Source organism: Hibiscus syriacus, unplaced genomic scaffold (genome assembly GCF_006381635.1).
Source record: "Hibiscus syriacus cultivar Baekdansim isolate YM2019G1 unplaced genomic scaffold, ASM638163v2 tig00005929_pilon, whole genome shotgun sequence".
Taxonomy (NCBI): domain Eukaryota; kingdom Viridiplantae; phylum Streptophyta; class Magnoliopsida; order Malvales; family Malvaceae; genus Hibiscus; species Hibiscus syriacus.
The window spans coordinates 606,562-624,665 of NW_024062071.1; the positions used below are offsets into that span (position 1 = coordinate 606,562).

At 35.0% G+C, this 18,104-nt stretch overlaps 4 protein-coding genes across 5 annotated transcripts; 1 reads left to right on the forward strand and 3 right to left on the reverse strand.

The window, feature by feature from the left end:
- Positions 1-971: 971 nt before the first annotated feature.
- LOC120200180 (glycerol-3-phosphate acyltransferase, chloroplastic-like) lies at positions 972-7,349 on the forward strand. The gene is made up of 13 exons (XM_039201082.1): positions 972-1,269; positions 2,472-2,569; positions 2,760-2,846; positions 2,979-3,076; positions 3,247-3,304; positions 3,401-3,502; positions 3,604-3,665; positions 3,747-3,857; positions 3,959-4,037; positions 4,116-4,235; positions 4,319-4,417; positions 4,536-4,674; positions 7,337-7,349. Exons 1-12 carry the CDS (start codon positions 987-989, stop codon positions 4,668-4,670), a joined length of 1,332 nt encoding a protein of 443 aa, XP_039057013.1. The 5' UTR covers positions 972-986; the 3' UTR covers positions 4,671-4,674; positions 7,337-7,349.
- LOC120200181 lies at positions 4,671-6,781 on the reverse strand. The gene is made up of 3 exons (XM_039201083.1): positions 6,494-6,781; positions 5,722-5,903; positions 4,671-5,324 (listed from the first exon to the last, which is right to left on the reverse strand). The coding sequence occupies exons 1-3, from the start codon at positions 6,549-6,551 to the stop codon at positions 5,193-5,195; spliced, it is 372 nt and encodes a 123-aa protein (XP_039057014.1). The 5' UTR covers positions 6,552-6,781; the 3' UTR covers positions 4,671-5,192.
- A 259-nt stretch (positions 7,350-7,608) lies between the features above and the next one.
- LOC120200026 (MOB kinase activator-like 1A) lies at positions 7,609-11,732 on the reverse strand. 2 transcript variants are annotated; one of them, XM_039200972.1, is made up of 7 exons: positions 11,648-11,732; positions 10,509-10,557; positions 9,526-9,634; positions 9,153-9,246; positions 8,541-8,674; positions 8,326-8,441; positions 7,609-8,154 (listed from the first exon to the last, which is right to left on the reverse strand). In XM_039200972.1, exons 1-7 carry the CDS (start codon positions 11,668-11,670, stop codon positions 8,080-8,082), a joined length of 600 nt encoding a protein of 199 aa, XP_039056903.1. In that variant the 5' UTR covers positions 11,671-11,732; the 3' UTR covers positions 7,609-8,079. The 2 variants fall into 2 exon arrangements, with proteins under 2 accessions (XP_039056903.1, XP_039056902.1); XM_039200971.1 differs by lacking the exon at positions 9,153-9,246 and having other exon boundaries at positions 7,925-8,154; positions 10,509-10,573; positions 11,648-11,724.
- Positions 11,733-14,614: 2,882 nt separating this feature from the next.
- LOC120200182 (spindle assembly abnormal protein 6 homolog) lies at positions 14,615-16,324 on the reverse strand. Its single transcript, XM_039201084.1, has 3 exons — positions 16,190-16,324; positions 15,841-16,017; positions 14,615-15,112 (listed from the first exon to the last, which is right to left on the reverse strand). Exons 1-3 carry the CDS (start codon positions 16,202-16,204, stop codon positions 14,660-14,662), a joined length of 645 nt encoding a protein of 214 aa, XP_039057015.1. The 5' UTR covers positions 16,205-16,324; the 3' UTR covers positions 14,615-14,659.
- Positions 16,325-18,104: the final 1,780 nt, after the last annotated feature.

The following is an 18,104-nucleotide window of genomic DNA, read 5'->3' on the forward strand; positions in this document are numbered from 1 at the left end:
CATATTCTTATCTGAATTTGGTATAATTTCTGTGGAAGAGATAACCAAGAAGAGGTAACCATTGGATGTCACCACTACCTCTTATCCATAAACAGTACACGTCAGCTCAACCTGCAACAATAGGTCAAATTTCCCACCAATCCATCTCTACGTACACAAATTTCATATTTAATCATTATATTTTAATTTTATCACATTTATTTTAATTTTAATATTTTTTAAATTTTAATCTGAATCAAAATATATCTCTTAAATCTATTAAAATTAAATCTTGCTATCGGCTCATGTATCATACATGAATTTAGACTTATTTTTTATCTTTAATTCAATAATTTAAATTTATTATTTATATACTATTTGGATAAGATTTAAATTGATGAAATTAAAGTATATGGATTAAATTAATAATTTTTATATAGTTCACAACTAATGATGACATTTGAATAGTATACATCATACCTATATATTATATAAAACATCATATCTATGGTAATATAATAGGTAAATTATAAATTTGGTAATTGAATTTTATCCTCTCCTAGTTTATTTATTATTCTTTAAATCTTTTCAATTTTCTCACTAAACTTAATACATTATGTATTTTTATCACTCAACTGTTAAATAGTTAACAACATTAAAATGAGATGTTATATAGATACAAAACGATATCATTTTGTTGAATTTTTTGTTTTTTTTTAAACAACGTCATCTTTAACATTGTTAACTTATTAACTACGGAGTAACTAAAATAGAAGATAGAGTAAATTTCAATGACAAAAAAATTAATGTATTAAGTTTAGTGAGAAAATTAAATTTTTTAAAGTTAAGTGATCAAAATAAGAGATAGAGTAAAGTTTAGTGATAAAATTTGTAATTTACCCATACATAATATAGTAGATATGATATGATATGATATATATATTATATTTGTTATGATATAATATATATAATATATTATCTGTTTGGTTTAAAATGCAATAAGTCTGATGTCTGGTTCGCGTCTCCAATTCTTTATTAACATTTCCACTAGCTCTCCTCCATTTTCCTTCTCACTCAATCCTCCTCGTCCTTTTTCTTCGTTTTTGATTCCTTTTCAGCGAGTGAAGCTCTTTAGATCTACGGCCGAAGCAACTCTCTTCGTCACGGCTAAGGCAATGGCTGAGCTCGTTAAACACAAGGAATCTGGTGTCGCCGCCGCTGGTACCACCGAAGGCGGCAAGCTGGACGTTGAGCATTCTCGTACCTTCATTGATGCTCGCTCTGAGGAAGGTACGCTTTCTTTTTAAGGCTTAAGCTCTTTTTTTGGGGCTTTTTTTCTTTATTTGCAACTGTTACAGTAAATAAATCCGCGTGATTTCTTTTGTTTCTTGTTTATTCCGAAGAATGGATCAATCGAGGGGAAATATGAGGAGTGTTAATTAAATATGGATTGTGATGTTTAAAAAGGAATTTGTCATATTACTTGCGAACGTAGAATTCTTGTTCTAATTTGATTTGTGCAAAGATGACGTGGTTTCTAAACTGCTGTTTATTATCGAAAATATATGAAAATCTAAATTGCTTACGTTGTAAAAGCCGCCATTTAGGAAAGGTCCGATTCAGTATTTTTATTGATACTTGAATGAATTACGTTCGTGCAGCTATAAAATAATACTTATTTTTATGGGCTTCGTAGAAGATTGGAGTAAAACAATTTGATGCTGAATTATATGCAACATCGAAATGAATAGTTACACAGAAAATCGTTTCACGTGAGAATTTGCTTAGGAGTCTTTATTGATTTAAGAACATATGAAAGTGATGTTACTCAAGAGTAAGATGCTTGAACTTATTGGACTACGAGCTCTGTTATTGAAAAGAGCTGTTTATTTATTCAACAATCAATGCACTGCCCTGAGTAAGAACATATCTAGTATGAGAAAAGCTCATTTAGCCAAACTCTGTAAATTCTGCGTGAGTTAGTGTGAAAACTAAAACAGAACTTTGCATAAATCCAATTTTCAAGTTACGGCACAACTTCCCCAGATTTCTGTTAACACAATTGAGATAGATGGTGAACATATCCTGTTGACTGCTGAATGCTGCATGTATCTCGGATTCCTGATTGATGACCTTTGTTTCCTAAACCTACAGTGAGGAAAGATAACAGTGATTAGTGGAGCTAGAGTAAGGTTCATATAAACCTCATAAACCTGAAATGTTGATCAAGGACAAGTCTAATTCGACAACGATCATGAACGAGGAAATTTAGACTTTAGGAAACAAGACCTGGAGACTATCTATCTTTATTGGAAAATATAACTGAATAAGTTTTTATGGTTCCTACATAAGATGGACCAGTTCTTTGAGCAGAACATAAAGAAGGGGGACAAATTAGAGAGGGGGGCCAGTTCTTTGTATACACGTTCACTATAGTTCAAAATTTAAACTAGAGGTTGGTTTTTTCACTCATACTACTCATCTATCTACAGAAGTCCTATCTGGAATTAAGAAGGAAGTAGAAGTCGGAAGGCTACCACCAAATGTTGCAGCAGGAATGGAAGAATTCTTTTGGAATTATAAAAATGCTGTAAACTGCTAAACTCAAACTCCTAACTTTACTCACATTAATGTATGTTCTAGATACCATATGCTCTCTTCAGTACATGATCAACGCCCTTCGAAAATCTTGGTGGATTTTTTTTCTCACTATTGCGTATCTTTTGCATGTATATCTGAAAACTTACAAGGGAACATTTTTCGCTTGCGGCAACATTTAGGTTTTCCAAAGTAGAGATCCCGCCGCTGCTAAAATTGTGTTGTCGAACATGGCTGTTGCACTTGACCTTGTGCTTTTGGATGTAGAGGTAGTTATTCTAAAATGCTCTTTCAAGATGAATAAACAATTTGTAACTTTTATGAACTTCCTTGTTAAGATACTGCATTCAGATTATACGTTTTTATGAACTTCTGCATGGAATATGACTGTAGCTTTTCAGGATCCTTTTGTATTTCAACCCTACCACAAAGCTTTGCGGGAGCCATTTGACTACTACATGTTTGGTCAAAATTATATTCGGCCTTTGATTGATTTCAGGTGGGTGTACAAATACCACACAAGGATGCATTTGTTAATTCATATCAACTACATCATAACCTGTTAATTGTCATTCCTGTTATTCAAAATTATATTGTTCATATTCTAACTACGTACCCAAGGATGCATTTGTTACTTCTCTTAACATGTTTCTATTATATTAATTGCAGAAATTCATACGTCGGTAATCTCTTTCTTTTCTATGAAATAGAGGAGAAGCTTAAGCAGGTGACAGTGCTCAGTCTTTCCCCCCCTCATGGTTTCTACTTTCTTCTGCAATCACTTCTAAACATGACTGAATTTTGTTCAATCATTGCATTGCAGGGTCACAATGTTGTACTTATTTCGAACCATCAAACTGAAGCTGATCCGGCCGTCATTGCATTGTTGCTTGAGAAAACAAATCCGCACATTGCCGAGAACCTGGTGATTCCCCTCCCCCCCCCCAAAAAAAAAAAATCGATTCCAAGCATTCGGTAGTAGTCATTATCTCTATGTTTAAGCATAAATGATGTTCTATGTTGCAGATCTATGTTGCAGGGGATAGAGTCATAACAGACCCTCTTTGCAAGCCTTTCAGCATGGGAAGGTACTAAGATAGTTACTGATTTTCACTTGATTAGGCCAAGAACCACTAACCAAAAAAAATGTTTTACCAAATTTGTTTTAGAAACCTCATATGTGTGTACTCCAAAAAGCACATGTACGATGTTCCCGAGCTTGCTGATACGAAAAGAAAGGCAAACATACGAAGCTTAAAAGAGATGGCTATGCTGCTAAGGTACATTAATGCAATCTTCATATTAACAACCTTGAATCTGCATTGTGGTTTTTACAGCAAAAATATTGAACCTTAGACTTGAAATTGTGTATTCGTTATAGGACTGGCTCGAAATTAGTATGGATTGCACCAAGTGGTGGCAGGGACCGCCCGAATCCCGTTACGGAAGAATGGTATCCAGTAAGTTCTTACAGCCATTCTTTTTAACAGTTTCTGTTGTTTTTTCAAGAATTTCTAGTCATTAAGCGTGTGAATCAGGCACCCTTTGATTCTTCTTCTGTGGACAACATGAGAAGGCTGATAGAAAGTTCAGGTACTCCAGGGCATATGTATCCCTTGGCACTGTTGTGCCATGACATCATGCCCCCTCCATCTCAGGTGTGTAGGACAAATTTGCTCGTCGGTTTCTGTCGCAAACATTTACGTTTCCTCTCTTGATTCGATGGCGTTTTCCCTTTCAGGTAGAAAAAGAAATCGGAGAACAAAGAATCATAGCCTTCCATGGGACTGGACTATCAGTAGCTCCTGAAATTGCTGCTGCTGGGGAGAAGTCCGAAGAGGTCAGTTGCATGCATAACGCCATGACACACTTATATTACTCGAACGCTTCATTTTTATTTAAGTATTTGTGTTCGGCACACGGGGTCGGACGACTTTTTACATCCTGTATATGTACAGGTTAAGGATGCATATACACAAGCTTTGTACAAGTCCGTGACCGATCAGTACAATGTGCTCAAATCTGCCATACATGGAGAACAAGGGTTAGAAGCATCGACTGAAGGTGTCGCTTTGTCGCAGACACGGAACTAGTACGGTATGTATTTGGCGTTAAGAGTCCGTCCAATAATTATTCATTTTCTTCTAATGTAATGTATTGACAAAGAATCTTATTTTAATTCTGGTTGACATTAGGTCTTGGATTCAATCCCGAATCATAAAATGTTGTAAAATTACAGCACCCAAACATCGATTAAAATGAGTACTTATTCGAAGATGAGAAAAAACTATATCTAAACACATAAGCAATTTCTCGGGAACCCGAAAAGCAGTCAACAAGAACGATCATCCATCGCCGGCCGGTAACAACAGTACCGAATGTAACCTACTTATGTCATAGTACCCATGCACTGAAGACCATAGCGAAGGTGTTAAAACAAATGACATTAATGCGAATATTGAATATTTCGTCCTGTACTTGAAAGGTATATATATGCGAATTATTCCGAGTTTAATTGTAATCAAGATTCGACACCAGGCTTTAGATCCCGGATGCATTACCTTCTTCGAGGAGATTCAATAAGTTACGCTCCGGGGCACTTACAGATGGTAAAATCAAGCGGCTTGATGAGTGGGTTGGGGTTTCATTCCGGTAGCCTTGGATTCAAGGGTGTCTCCATCCTTTATAACCGGCAACTCGACTCTCCTTACGTTAGCCGACACTTGCTCCTTCCAGATGCTTCCATTCTGATGACAGAAAAGCAGTATATGAAATTTCGATTTAAACCGACGAGAAATTCTTAAGAAATGGTTTGTACAACTCCGGACCGCTGACATATGAAAAGAATGAAGAGGACAATTGACATTAACCTGTGGGAATAAGGCCTGAAAATAATATGAATCTCGCTAACTGAAACAAGGCCCTTTTTCATCATGGGACTACATAATAGTCACGCGAAGGAATCGTTTTCTTCGCACCACCATCAGCAGCGGTTACATTAATAGGTACGCTAGCCATATTTTGATGTATCGAGAATAAAATTCTTCAGCCATCGCTAACTTTATTTCCTAAACTAATGCAATCCATAGCAAAGAACGCGGTTATGAAGCTAGACACAAAAGGCAAGAAGTCTCAGATGATTACGTTTAGAATTGAAGGTTCAGGTAGGGGGGCACTGATCATCCGATCACTGTCCAAAGGCTCGATCGGGCGTTCAAACGGCTTAAACTCAACTGCTACCTCAATTCCATGTGCAGTGGCCGTCGCACTAGCAGCATCAGCTGTAGCGGCTACATCCGGATTCGGGGGCATAACATATCTTTCATCTTGCACCTCCAATGGGAAAATCATCAGTCATATCCAACAAGAATTAAACTACTCAAATCATAGGCAAAAGCAAACATCAAGTTTCAGCAAGATCAGGCATAAACCGAAATCGTAAAAAAAACTCGTTGTTAAGACTAGGAACTCGATAATCAGACCAGAAACAAGCTTTCACATAATTATTTTGCAACATCAAGAAATTCAAGTAACATGAATTGAATAACAAAAAGAACCCAAAATTCCAAAACCATATACGGATTATCCCAAAACAGGTTATTAATAAAAGAAATCTGGGTTTGCTCAAATTGATAAATTTCTAGGTTTCAATTGCAGAACCACTTCCTCTTTGTATTCATCAAATTACACATACGGCACATGATGACTGAATTCTATTAAGAAAACCCAAAATCCAGGCAACAAAATTACCAAATAATCAGATCGTATGAAAAGGTCAATCCAAAAAAAAACCAATCAAAGATGAACCATCAATGAACTCATCCAAAAGAAGAAAGACCCAACAATACCAAAAAAGAAAAAAAAATTATAGATTCAGATGCTACAGAGTCAGTTCAAAATTATAGAAACTTCTTACGAGGGAAGCGTCGATGGGCGGACCTGCCAACAGAAAATCTGGAGAAAATCCCAACCATGGTTTTTGCTAGTGGGTAATCGTTGATATAATATACTTAGCATTTAGAGTAGCTGTGGACCTAGCTAAGGTGATAAGGTCAGCTTAGTTGTTATCCCTCTTTTCTTTCTCTCGTAATCTTCTTGTTCACTGTAACATGTTTTTTTTCCCTTTCTAAACAGGAATTTGCTGCACTTACAGGAAGATAATAAGAACAGGGATTTCGGTTCGGTTTTAGTTTGTTTTCCCATAAATGGTTCTTGTCTGCTTTGATAGATTTATTATTTCAAATGTGGGAAAAAATACTTGAACCAATGCCCCTATTGTTGTTAATTAATCGTTTTAGGCAAAAAGGTATAGGTCCCTATACTTTTGAAAAAAATTAATATGATCCTTATATTATTTTAGCTCTCTCAATGTGGCCATTAAACTCATAAAACAAATCTAATGTGATCTCTGACCAATGTTTTTCCGTCGTTGACGTTACCGTTCTGACATGGGATCCACGATGCTGACATGGTTGTCCATTTATCATATTTGAGTTATCAATTTAGTATATCTATCATATCATTCGCCATGTTGCTAACCACACGTCAATACTGTGAACCATTACGTCAACACCGTAACAGTCAACAACGAAAAACGTTAGTCAAAGGGTCACATTGGGTTTATTTTTTGAGTTGGATGGCCACATTGAGAGAGAAAATAATACAAGGACCACTCTGATTTTTATTCACAAATATAAGGACCTCTGATGCATTTTTACCTTTAAGTTATGTTCTTTTCCAATCACAAGTTAACTTGTAGGGTAAACCACCCATCTATTGCTTAATTTCGGTTCTGATCACCCAAATATTTTTTTCAAAATACGTTTTGATTCTGTATTTTACTATATAAGCATGATTAAATATAACACGATTGAGTCGCATCAACTAATTAATACATGTAAGTAAATCAACAACCATAATCAAGAAGCTTCAAATTACACTATCCGACATACACTTTAATCATAAAATCGATATTTTCTTTTCATAAATTAATTTTTTTTAAGCCATCCAACAGATAAGCTTCGGGTGCAGTTGCCTGCCAGGCTCCACTGGCTATCATTGTTGCTTCTACATAATGGGTTTTCTCTTCTTATAGAATGAGGATTCAAGTCTCAAGCCTACAACTCTGGGTTTATTTTTATTACTTACACAGCCATTTATTACTTTTGCTTCCCTTTTTTTTTTTTTTTGTTGATAAAAATACACTAAAGGTCAATGAAGTATGTAAAAAAATGATCTTTTCGGTCAAAGATCTTTCAAATGTTACAAAATAGTCATTGAACTTCTTAAACAGTTACAAAATGATCCCTTGCAACGTAAAAATAGCAATAAATCTCAAGAAGCTTAAGGACTATTCTGTAACCGTTTGATAAATGTTAATGACCATTTTGTAACATTTAAAAGGTAGCTGATTCAAAAAGATCATTTCTACATAGTTAAGTGACCTCTAGTGTACTTTACCCATTTTTTAAATCCTTCTCAGGATCTCCAGCCACTGTATGCTTAGCCGGGGACTATGATGGATTCAATGAGCTCCTGAAGAGGAGCTAGCTCTTTCTTGTCGATCAGCCCGAACTCCTGCCGATGCAAAAAACCGCTAACTGAATAAAACAAACGACAGACTTTCTAATTGACCACGCATATTCTTGCATTCGAGGATGAACGAACAAACGAATCCTTGTACACTACTGCTTCAAAAATAAATAAGCAGACAGAATATTAACTATTAAGCAGCAGAAGAGAACTCACAGAAGTAAACAGTATGAAATGCTTGAAGCATGTGTTCAAATGGGCTTCTTCCTTGAGGCTCACGATTTCTGGAAGTGCAATCACGACCTCCTTGAAGTTGGGAGGGAACCGTGCACCTAGCGAATTCGGAATATACAGTTAAAACATTGACAAAGCATTTAGCATGACACAATAGAATTTAAGAGGATTAAGCGCGTTAATGATGAACATTTTACCAAGCTTTTGAGGAAAAATGGATTCATCATCAAGCTGAGATTCGATCCAGTCCATTAAATATTCGACGTATTTTGGGGCAGAAACCTCTATAGGTTTCTTGATCTGCACACCATCCGCCCATCTATATTCATACCTATAAAGTTTTGTCAGGCAGCAAATAATCAAACTCCAGAAAAACCAAGATATCCACTCTGGAAGAATTTTAAAAAAGTAGAATATCAATGCGTTCTGCAGGTAACTATGGAATTGTTAAATAGAATGATGAGAAAGCATAAGGTACAAGAACCAAACACGAAAACAAACAAAAAATGCAGTGGTAGGGGAGGAGGATATAAGTTTCATTGTTACATTCTGCACAAGATAGAAATACTTTAGCAAGATACTCTTTTATTACTGAAACTGAACTAATGCAATATTTGTGCATGTTTCAAAGCGATAAAGAGCCATGACAGGGTGAGTCCCAATTATCATTTGATAGAAATACTCTTGATACCATCAAAAGAACCAAACATGACAGGGTCATACAGGCAGCGATGGAAATTTTAAGATTTAGGGTTTGTACTATTAATATATTGAGAAGGGTAAGAAGAATCGGGTTTGATATGTCAGACTTATGGCCTGCAGTCATTGTAGGACAGTTCTCTGCGGTGCAAAACTCTGTAAGGGTACCATAGAGCAGATTCACCTGATTGAAGAAATCTACAGCTGAAAAGGATCCAACAATTATATTTAAGCAACGAGCTTCAAAGAAATCAGACAGTTGCCAAAAAAGGGGAAAGAAAATGTACTAAAAGATTCTATAAAAGATCAGCTAATAAATTAGCAGTTATGAAAGTAAATTACAGCATGGCCACACAATTCGAATATTCATGGATAATTACACATATTCAAAAAAATACATCTATCAGGAATAATTCTGAATTTTTGCAGGCGTGTGCAGGGTGTGTAAGTAAGAAAGAAAGAAAAAGAGGGAGCAAGAGATACTGTTGACAGCGAGCCATTCATTTAAATCCTCCCCAGGAGGTAGCCTTACTGCTTCCCTTAGGTTTCCACTGCCCAGGGTAGAATCAATGTGTTGCATAAGCTGTGCACCCTGCATTATGTTGTTACGGTACTTGTATGAGAATTGCAAATTCTTCTAAGCTACTAATATAGCAGAATGAAGTCCAGAAAATATTTATATAAAAGCATTATAAAGAAACCAGCTCTGAAGAAATGGAGAGAAACCTTTAAAAGGTTAAACAATCATTGTTAAGCTCAACACCCAGCAGAACTAACCATGTTTAGAGGTAGATCCACAATTAATAAAAAAAATACCACATATAGTACGCGTATACAAGACCCTCAAATATCCATGAGTTGGTCAAACATGTGAGTCTGTAGAACCGTCATGCATGTCAGCGGAGCATTGAAATCTGTAATTTGTTTTTTTAAGTATAGCATCATAACGTAAACTTGTTTCTTGAACAAGTGACTTCAAAAGCAATGAAAATTTTCAAATAGAAATATTAATGGTGAAAGCTATTTTCTTCTTTTCCCCTATTGACATGGCTAAGTGAATTATTGCTTTACAAATATAAATAACAAGTTGCAGAATTAATGGAAACCATTTAAGTAGTTAAAATGCCAAGTAAAAGGGCCAGAAAGCAATTAAATTGAGGATTCTGGAGCTTCTCTTAGTTTTCTTAACAAATAAATACTAGATCTTTGCAGTTAAGTTGTGCTTGTTTTCTTTTAGTTTCTGGAAAATTTGTAGCGTACTTCCAGTGTGCTAAAGCTGCAAATTCACAATCAAGAAATTCTTAGTAAAAAAATTGGATACAATTTATTTACCAAGGGGAATACTTGGAAAGGTGATCAGTGGTCACATGAACAATCCAACGGGATTCAAACACAATAAGAGGGAACAAGCAGAGACGAAAAATATTAATTATTTTTTATTAGAAAAAGGAACAAAAATAACCAACCTTACTTCCTGAGGGTGCACTTTTTTTGGGGCGAAATGTTGGCTGATTTCTGTTTTTAGAGCAATCTATTATCAGGAAAATTGTTAACCGAGAAGATACATAAATGGTAAACAGTTATACTGCTCAGGTATGGGAGTGGCAGTAAGAAATACACACATTCGACATAGGTAAGTTCAATTTGTCAAAATTTGTGTCATAGGATATAACAAAAAAAGCTTGCGTACATAGAAGGTATTTCATTAGTGTACAGCATGATAAATCAGGATAAAGATTCAAAGCAACATAGTTCAGAGGCATTCAAACTAAGCAGAGTATCAAATTGATTTTTAACAAAATAGAAAAACAATATTTACAAGAATTGGGGGAAAAACACTCTTTTTATGGCTTGAAATACTAATCACACATAAATGGACACATAAAGCATGACCATACACAGAGCCCCTGTCTAACTGAAAACTATGGAAGATCTTAAGCATTCATTCAACCTGATTAATAAATATTTTTGACAAACTTATTAGTTTCTCCTAGACTATACTTGTTCCTATTAATTTTCTCCTAGTTTATTCAACTTTCAATTAATGATCACGATTAACCTGTTATAAGTCGAGAATCTTTGAGAAGCTATAATAATGAAAAGATCAACTAAGAACAGCCAATTGCTCGAAGAAAACAATAGTATTTCAGATAAGTATACCAGATAAATAAAGGAACCAGAAGGCAAATTAGGAAGATTAACAATTTGCTTGTTATCATTAAGAAGATATGAGAAATAAAATTAAGCTTTGAAAAATAAATATTTTGAACTAATTCACCTATGTATCACATTTTATCTCATATTTTGAACTAATTCACATTTTCTTTACTATCAAACACACTCAAAATTTATCTCCTCCCTCCATCTTTCCATTCTTTCACCCAACCAAACAAACGTAAATGTTCTTTTTCCAGAAGTTTAAATAAACATAATGACGGCGAACTAGATGAGTTGATCGCTGATCTTAAATCAAGGAAAAAAAAGGCAATACGATTACAACGGATCTAACATAATCTAGAAAAACATGCATGGAATGACAATAACAAATTAACAATAATCAATTAATATTAAGGAGAAAATAAAAGAGGTGAAAATTGTGAGTCACCTGCCCAGACCGAAGAGACTCATGGTTTAGAGAGTTAGAGAGGATTCGGATTTTTCCTTTCTTCAGGTGGAAAGGCCTTTTCTTTTGTCACCTTTCCTTTTTCTTTTACTATTTTTCTCTAAATTTACAATGTATTTACTATTCCTTTGCGTAATCTTGTAATTTTTCATGTTGCTATAAAACTAAGGGTAAATTCCGTAAGATACCATTCCATTTTAGGGATTGTATCATCCGTACCATCAATTTTTAATCACATCAATTATAGTACTAAATTTTTGTTCTAGGTTCAATTATACCACTGAGACGGCTGCTGATATAGATATCACACTGAAATTACGTTATTTTGGGTATCAAAATGACGTTATTTTTATGTGAGGGATGAACGTACATTGTGGTTTGGTATAATGATAGTTTAGGTCCTTTTTATTTTAAATATTAGTTCAATAATCTTTTATTCCTCTCAAATTTTAAATTTATATACTTAATAGATTCTTGTTCTTTTGATATAAAACAATCGGGTAAACTATGCGTATAGTCCCCTTTTTTGTTGGTCTGACCAACTTTGGTCACAATTTAAAAATAAAGGGTACATGTCTCTAACGTTATCGATCCGTTTGATTTTAGTCCCTCAGTCGTTAACTCTCGTTCGATTTTAGTCCCTCATTTGTCACATATTCGATTTTAGTCCCTCAGCTGTGTCACATATTCGATTTTTGTCCCTCAGTTGTGTCACTTATTCGTTAAGAGTTAACAATAGAGGGACTTAAACCATACCGGGCGATAATGTTAGGACCATTTACCCTTAATTTTAAAATTGTGACCAAAGTCAGCCATACCCTAAATAAAAAAAAAAGACTATTCACATAGTTTACCCAAAACAGTTTTACCTCTTAATATTGATCCTAACTTCATCCCTGCATGATCACGTCTTTACCGAGTTGACAATCAAATGCTATAATTGAAACTAAAATAAAAATTCAATATTATAATTGAATCAATTTAAAATTTAATTATACAAATGATATATTATCTAAAGCTGAGTGATCCACGATATAATTTTCCAAATTAAATAGTTTATAATCAATGATAGATCAAGAGGTTGCGGTCTCCCCAAAAAAATTTAAAATTCCTTATATTTTAGATATTTTCTTTAAATTTTATATGAATTATTTAATTTCACACCTCTAAGATTTTATAATCTCACCCTCTGAAGTTTCAATATAATCTTTTATATTCACACCCTTATACAAATTCCTGCGTCTGTCGCTACATACAATATCTATCGAAATGCTATAAATTAATCTTATTTGTGAGGAAAAATAATTCCGACACTAATATGTAATATAATATTTAAGCAGAAAATTCAATAATCATGTTAGTGACCACGAGCACCATTAAAATGATGATAAGTTATTAAAAACATAAATGGAATATATTCGACATTTAAGCAGAAAAGGTAATTTCAAATGATGGAATGAACGTGACGGAACAAGCGTTCATCAGACCGACTCGATATACTCTCCGGTCCGAGCAAATCGGTGCAAAAATCCCTAGCCATGCCATACAAGGAGGGGAACCAAGAACAGTGATCAAATATAGCAGCTAGTAAAGTTGATTCAAAGGAGTTGGATGTTGATACATTCCATCAAAACAGCACCAAAACACATACACCAACGTTGATGAATATATGCCATCAGACGCAAAGAGGCTGCACCCATTTTTGCTGCGCCTGTTGCGCACATCCTGTATTCATGCACAGGACGGCTAAATCTGCTACCGCCACTTTTTTTCCGATAACGATATGAGCTGCAAAAGAGTACACGACAGACAAATATTCGGTATTACGGTAAACGGAACCAACTGTAGCTTTTCTGAACAGAAATCAAAGGAGAATGCAGCTCAAGAATTTTGCATGCGACATGCGAACATGTGCACACTGGAGATAATAACAGATCAGTCTATGTGACTCGGATATTTGATGTTAAGGATGATGCAGGAAGTTCGAAACTTTGTTTTAATCGACACAGATTGACCAACCAGTTCTGTAAGTCTCTTAAGCAACCAACTCGCTTACAAAAACAGAGAAAAATATGTCCTTTACGTTAAGCTGAAAGTGATAAGAATTAAAAGTATGACAATTGATAACCAACCTGGCGAGCCACCTGTGCTAGTCGTCGACTGTCTCGAGATGATTCAGCTATCAATGATGATTTTTCGGAGTCTAGAGAACCATTTCGTTTATCCTTCTTCTTTTTGGAAGTGTCCTCATCGAGTGAGCAATCTCTGTCGGGGCTGCTCAAAGAATCCTTCTTCCTCTTTCTTTGGAAAGTGTACATTAGAAACTTATTATTTACCCGTTGAGGAGAAGACCCTTCAGTTACTTCAGACACTTTAAATTCGGGTTTACAGCTAAGATGTCAACCATCTCGAGCTCCAGTTTGCAAGATGCAACCCCTAATTTCTCAGCGAATCCACTGTCCGGACCTGTCAACTCTTTCTTGTCTGTCAGCAATTCATCATTGTCTTTGCCATTACGGAGATCACAACTTTAACAAACTTTGAATCATCCTTGTCAACTTTTTCATATCCCAATTCAGTAACTACTTCCACTACACTTGAAGGTGAACGAGGGATGGAAGGAGAACGAGAACCCCGTGAAGCATCATGATTGATGATCCTAGAATCTTCCCCCAATCGAGCATTCTCATCAGCGGCATGTGAAGAACTTTCAGGGCACAGTAGATTATATTCTTGGCATGTTGCTACAAACTGATCAGGCATATCCTTAGGCGAGGGAGCTCTATTTTTCTTATATCTAGCAGCTCTTTTCCTTTTCCTACGAAAAGGACTAATGGGTAGTGATTGAATGATGTTATGAACATCAGTTTGCATCACTTTGAACTCATCTATATTTTCCTCTGGTCGAGAACCATTTGTGTGCATATCTTTCCCTTCTTCATGTTCTGAAGGGTCTTGTTCTTTGCATCATCTACTTGCTCGGAAAGAGAATTTTCATTCAACAGACACCTTTCCAGTGCAGAATCCTCTGAGTGCACCCATTTCTATACAGATCAGGCTCTTTCGTCTCATTACTATGGAGGCGAAATCAGGGTTACAAACGTAGCAATTGTCCTTACAAGAACACTTAATACCCAAATTTGTTGAACTCTTGATGTCAGAAACTGTCACGATGTTGGTTTGTGTACCGAGTTGGGAAGATATGACAGACCCAGAATTGCTGATTGTATTTCCATTTGATATTTTCTCACAAGCAGCAACATCATGTTCTGAGTTGTGTTCGCCCGAACACCGCATCGGATTTTTGGTCAGCCTCTCCAACTCATCTTGTGTTTCTCTCAATTCTGCTCGAAGATCTCTAACAATATCCTCAGCTTCCCCCAGTTGTGCTTCAAGCTCTTCAATTATTTTCTGTTGATTCAAGGACATCGTCTCCGCTTCGTTAACCTACAATCATGGCACGGACGGCAAGTACTGTAAGAATTGGCTTGATGGACCGACTACTCATCTACAAAGGTTTGAGCTTATCTATGTCAAATGTATCCCACAGTTATAGTTGAGTTTGAGTGATAGGGCACAAGATACGCGACAAACAGATCACCAATATAAAACATGAAAAAACAATGTCGATTGTCTTCTCGAATCTACTTGAACTAATAGCCACCCTACTTTCATTGGGCGGTTCTAATGTGCATAAACCAGTGGGTTTTCATGAATGGATGCATTTTTCTCACCCTGTAAAGCTTAGGGGTTTAAGAAAAAACCAGTTAGTGCATAACACGATAACCTCCCATCAAAGCAACACATTGAAAGCAAAGCAAACAGATTTGTTAACGGAAAAAAATCGTATAACGAAAAGGCAATCCCGATTCATGAATTGCATTCTTTCGAGCTCACTACGCCATGTGTATCGTTCATAATGCTTGGAACGATGAGCAATCTAATAAAATAGATGAACTAGCATAACATATTTAATGCAATGCAATCAACTAGACAAACTGAAACAAAAGGCAACCAAACAAAGAGATCAAGAATCAAAAACATCAACAGCCAAAGAAACAGATATCCGGAGGAGACCGACATTAGCAAGACAGTTAACGAATCGAAATAATAACATCGGGCCGAAACATCATCAGACACAAACGAAAATAAAGAAACAAAGACCAAACAGCTACCTTAGCATCCAACATCTGTTTCAACCTAACCAACATATGCAATGCCTCGTCTTTGGTCGCGAAAAGCTCCTGCTGGTACCGGTGAGCCTTCCTTTCCGACACCATTATCCTCGCCGCCGCCTCTTTAGCCGTGTTCAAAACTATCTCGGCATAAGCCTTTTTCAAAGCCGTCAATTTCTGCTCAAAACACAAAATACCCAGAAATCACCAAAGAACCCACATCAAAGATAAAAATCAACTCCTTTAAAAAATCCAAAAACTAAAACATACTAAAAAAACATTCAAAATTCGTTCTTTAAAAAAAAGTACAAAAGCTAGATTATGCAGAAGGGTAGTGGAGTTACTTTACCTCTGAATCGGTCATTGTAGCAACTAATGTAACGAACTTATTATGCGTCGTTTCGGACCAAATTGGGAAGAAGAAGAAGAAGAGGACGACTACAGAAGAAAAGGGACGTTTGTTTGGTTTTAGTTTTTTGTTTCCCTTCCCTTGTAGCAGCCGTCAGTTGGGAACTGAAAGTCCTTCGCTTTATTACCGAACTACCCTCACCTGTCCTTTTTATTTACCAACACACCACTTCAGCTGACATAACGGTTGAACCGGTGCGGTTTATCAGACCAGACCAATTGTTTTCCGTTTTTTGTTTGTTCTGTCTGACAATCGGCGCGCGCCAACGAGTAGGGCCCACATCTGGGGAATTCGTATGACGTGGATGAACCATATTTGAACACGTGTCTAAAAACGTAATGCGGGGTTTTGCGTTGGGAAGTGCGAGCAATTTGAGGGATGCGTTCAGTAGATAATATTATTTAATTTAATTTTCCTTTTCTGGTTTGATATTTTTTTATGATTATTATTTAATATATAAATTAATATATCATTAATAAAAACAGTTTTACTATTTTTTATATCCAAAGAACATTTTGATTTTTTAAATTTTGATGTATATCATTATAGAAAAATAACATGTTTACAAGACCACTAAGTTATGTGATTCTGATTAGTAAATAAAAAATAGTCACGTATATTATTAAATTATTAATTTAAATTTAATCAAGTCGTCGATTAATAATTATTTTTAAATAATTTCAAGTGATTAAAGGAAATATTTATTCAATTTTTTTAATCTATTGATAATGTATACGTCCTATAATCTTTACGAAAACTTATGTCAGTTACAGTTTAACCTAAGTTAATTCATTGATAGTAATGAATAAATAATATGCTTTGTTCAATGATTAAACGCGACTTAAATCTTTTGATTTATTTTTCTTATTTTTATTAATAAGATGATGATATATATTATCTTTCTATAATCTTATTAAAATATTAAATTTATTAAAACATCTCTAATTAAAATTTTAATCAAAATAATAACATGTATACATAATAATAATTAAATATGTTATTATATAAATGTATTTAACTACTACATCAATAATTCCGTTATTAATACCAACAATCAGTTGGTCTAATGAGATGAGACACTAGATCATTTATACAAGGTCAGGGGTTCAAATTTTGACCATTGCAAATGAAGTAAAATGGGTTGGGAATGTTGCCTTTCAGTACTTGATCCAAATCAGTTGATTAATAGATCGGATATTGATGGTTATAAAAAAAATAATTTTGTTATAAGTTAATTTTATTTTACTCAATGGTTCAAATAAAACCGATCTCATAATAGCGACCTCAAAAATTGTTTACCCTAAAACACCAACAATAGTAAGGGCTCATGCACCGAAGAAATGCAAGATGAAAGAAAGAGGCCTAGAACGAAGCCAAACAAGACCAGCCCACGATAATCCTGAACCCATACAACCAATTGCCAATGCTGGAAAGAAGGATCGGAGAGGTGACCAAAAAGGGGAATTGACGACTAAGGGATTATAATCGAATAGATTTATAATATAAGGGATTAAAAGTATATTTTTGAATTGGTGACCAAAATTGAACAAATGAAAAACATAAGGACCGCCCATATAATTTACCCTATAAAATTTACATAACTTACATATTCTTTTCATTAAAACTCAATGATATTAATTTGAAAAACTAATTGAGTTATTTTGATTGTATTATTCAATTGAATAAAGCCAAAAATAGAATATAGGTTAAACTACACGTTTAACATATAAACTATTGCTTTTATTTCATTTTGGTATCTAAACTTTTAGTTTTTTTCAAAACTATATATAATGTTTTTTTTTCGTTTTGATACCTCGTCATTAAAAACTTTCTTAAAAACTTAACGAAACTGTTG

Coding starts and splice junctions, on each gene's coding strand:
- LOC120200180 (XM_039201082.1), top strand. CDS start 987: ATGTCTGGTTCGCGTCTCCAATTCTTTATTAACATTTCCACTAGCTCT. Junction 3,503..3,603: donor CGCACATTGCCGAGAACCTG/GTGATTCCCCTC, acceptor TCTATGTTGCAG/ATCTATGTTGCAGGGGATAG. Junction 3,666..3,746: donor AAGCCTTTCAGCATGGGAAG/GTACTAAGATAG, acceptor AATTTGTTTTAG/AAACCTCATATGTGTGTACT.
- LOC120200181 (XM_039201083.1), bottom strand. CDS start 6,551: ATGGTTGGGATTTTCTCCAGATTTTCTGTTGGCAGGTCCGCCCATCGA. Junction 5,904..6,493: donor CGCCCATCGACGCTTCCCTC/GTAAGAAGTTTC, acceptor TGGAGGTGCAAG/ATGAAAGATATGTTATGCCC. Junction 5,325..5,721: donor CTGAACCTTCAATTCTAAAC/GTAATCATCTGA, acceptor TTCTGTCATCAG/AATGGAAGCATCTGGAAGGA.
- LOC120200026 (XM_039200972.1), bottom strand. CDS start 11,670: ATGAGTCTCTTCGGTCTGGGCAG. Junction 9,247..9,525: donor TGAATGGCTCGCTGTCAACA/GTATCTCTTGCT, acceptor GATCCTTTTCAG/CTGTAGATTTCTTCAATCAG. Junction 8,442..8,540: donor CATTTTTCCTCAAAAGCTTG/GTAAAATGTTCA, acceptor CGAATTCGCTAG/GTGCACGGTTCCCTCCCAAC.
- LOC120200182 (XM_039201084.1), bottom strand. Junction 15,113..15,840: donor AACAGATGTTGGATGCTAAG/GTAGCTGTTTGG, acceptor CCATGATTGTAG/GTTAACGAAGCGGAGACGAT.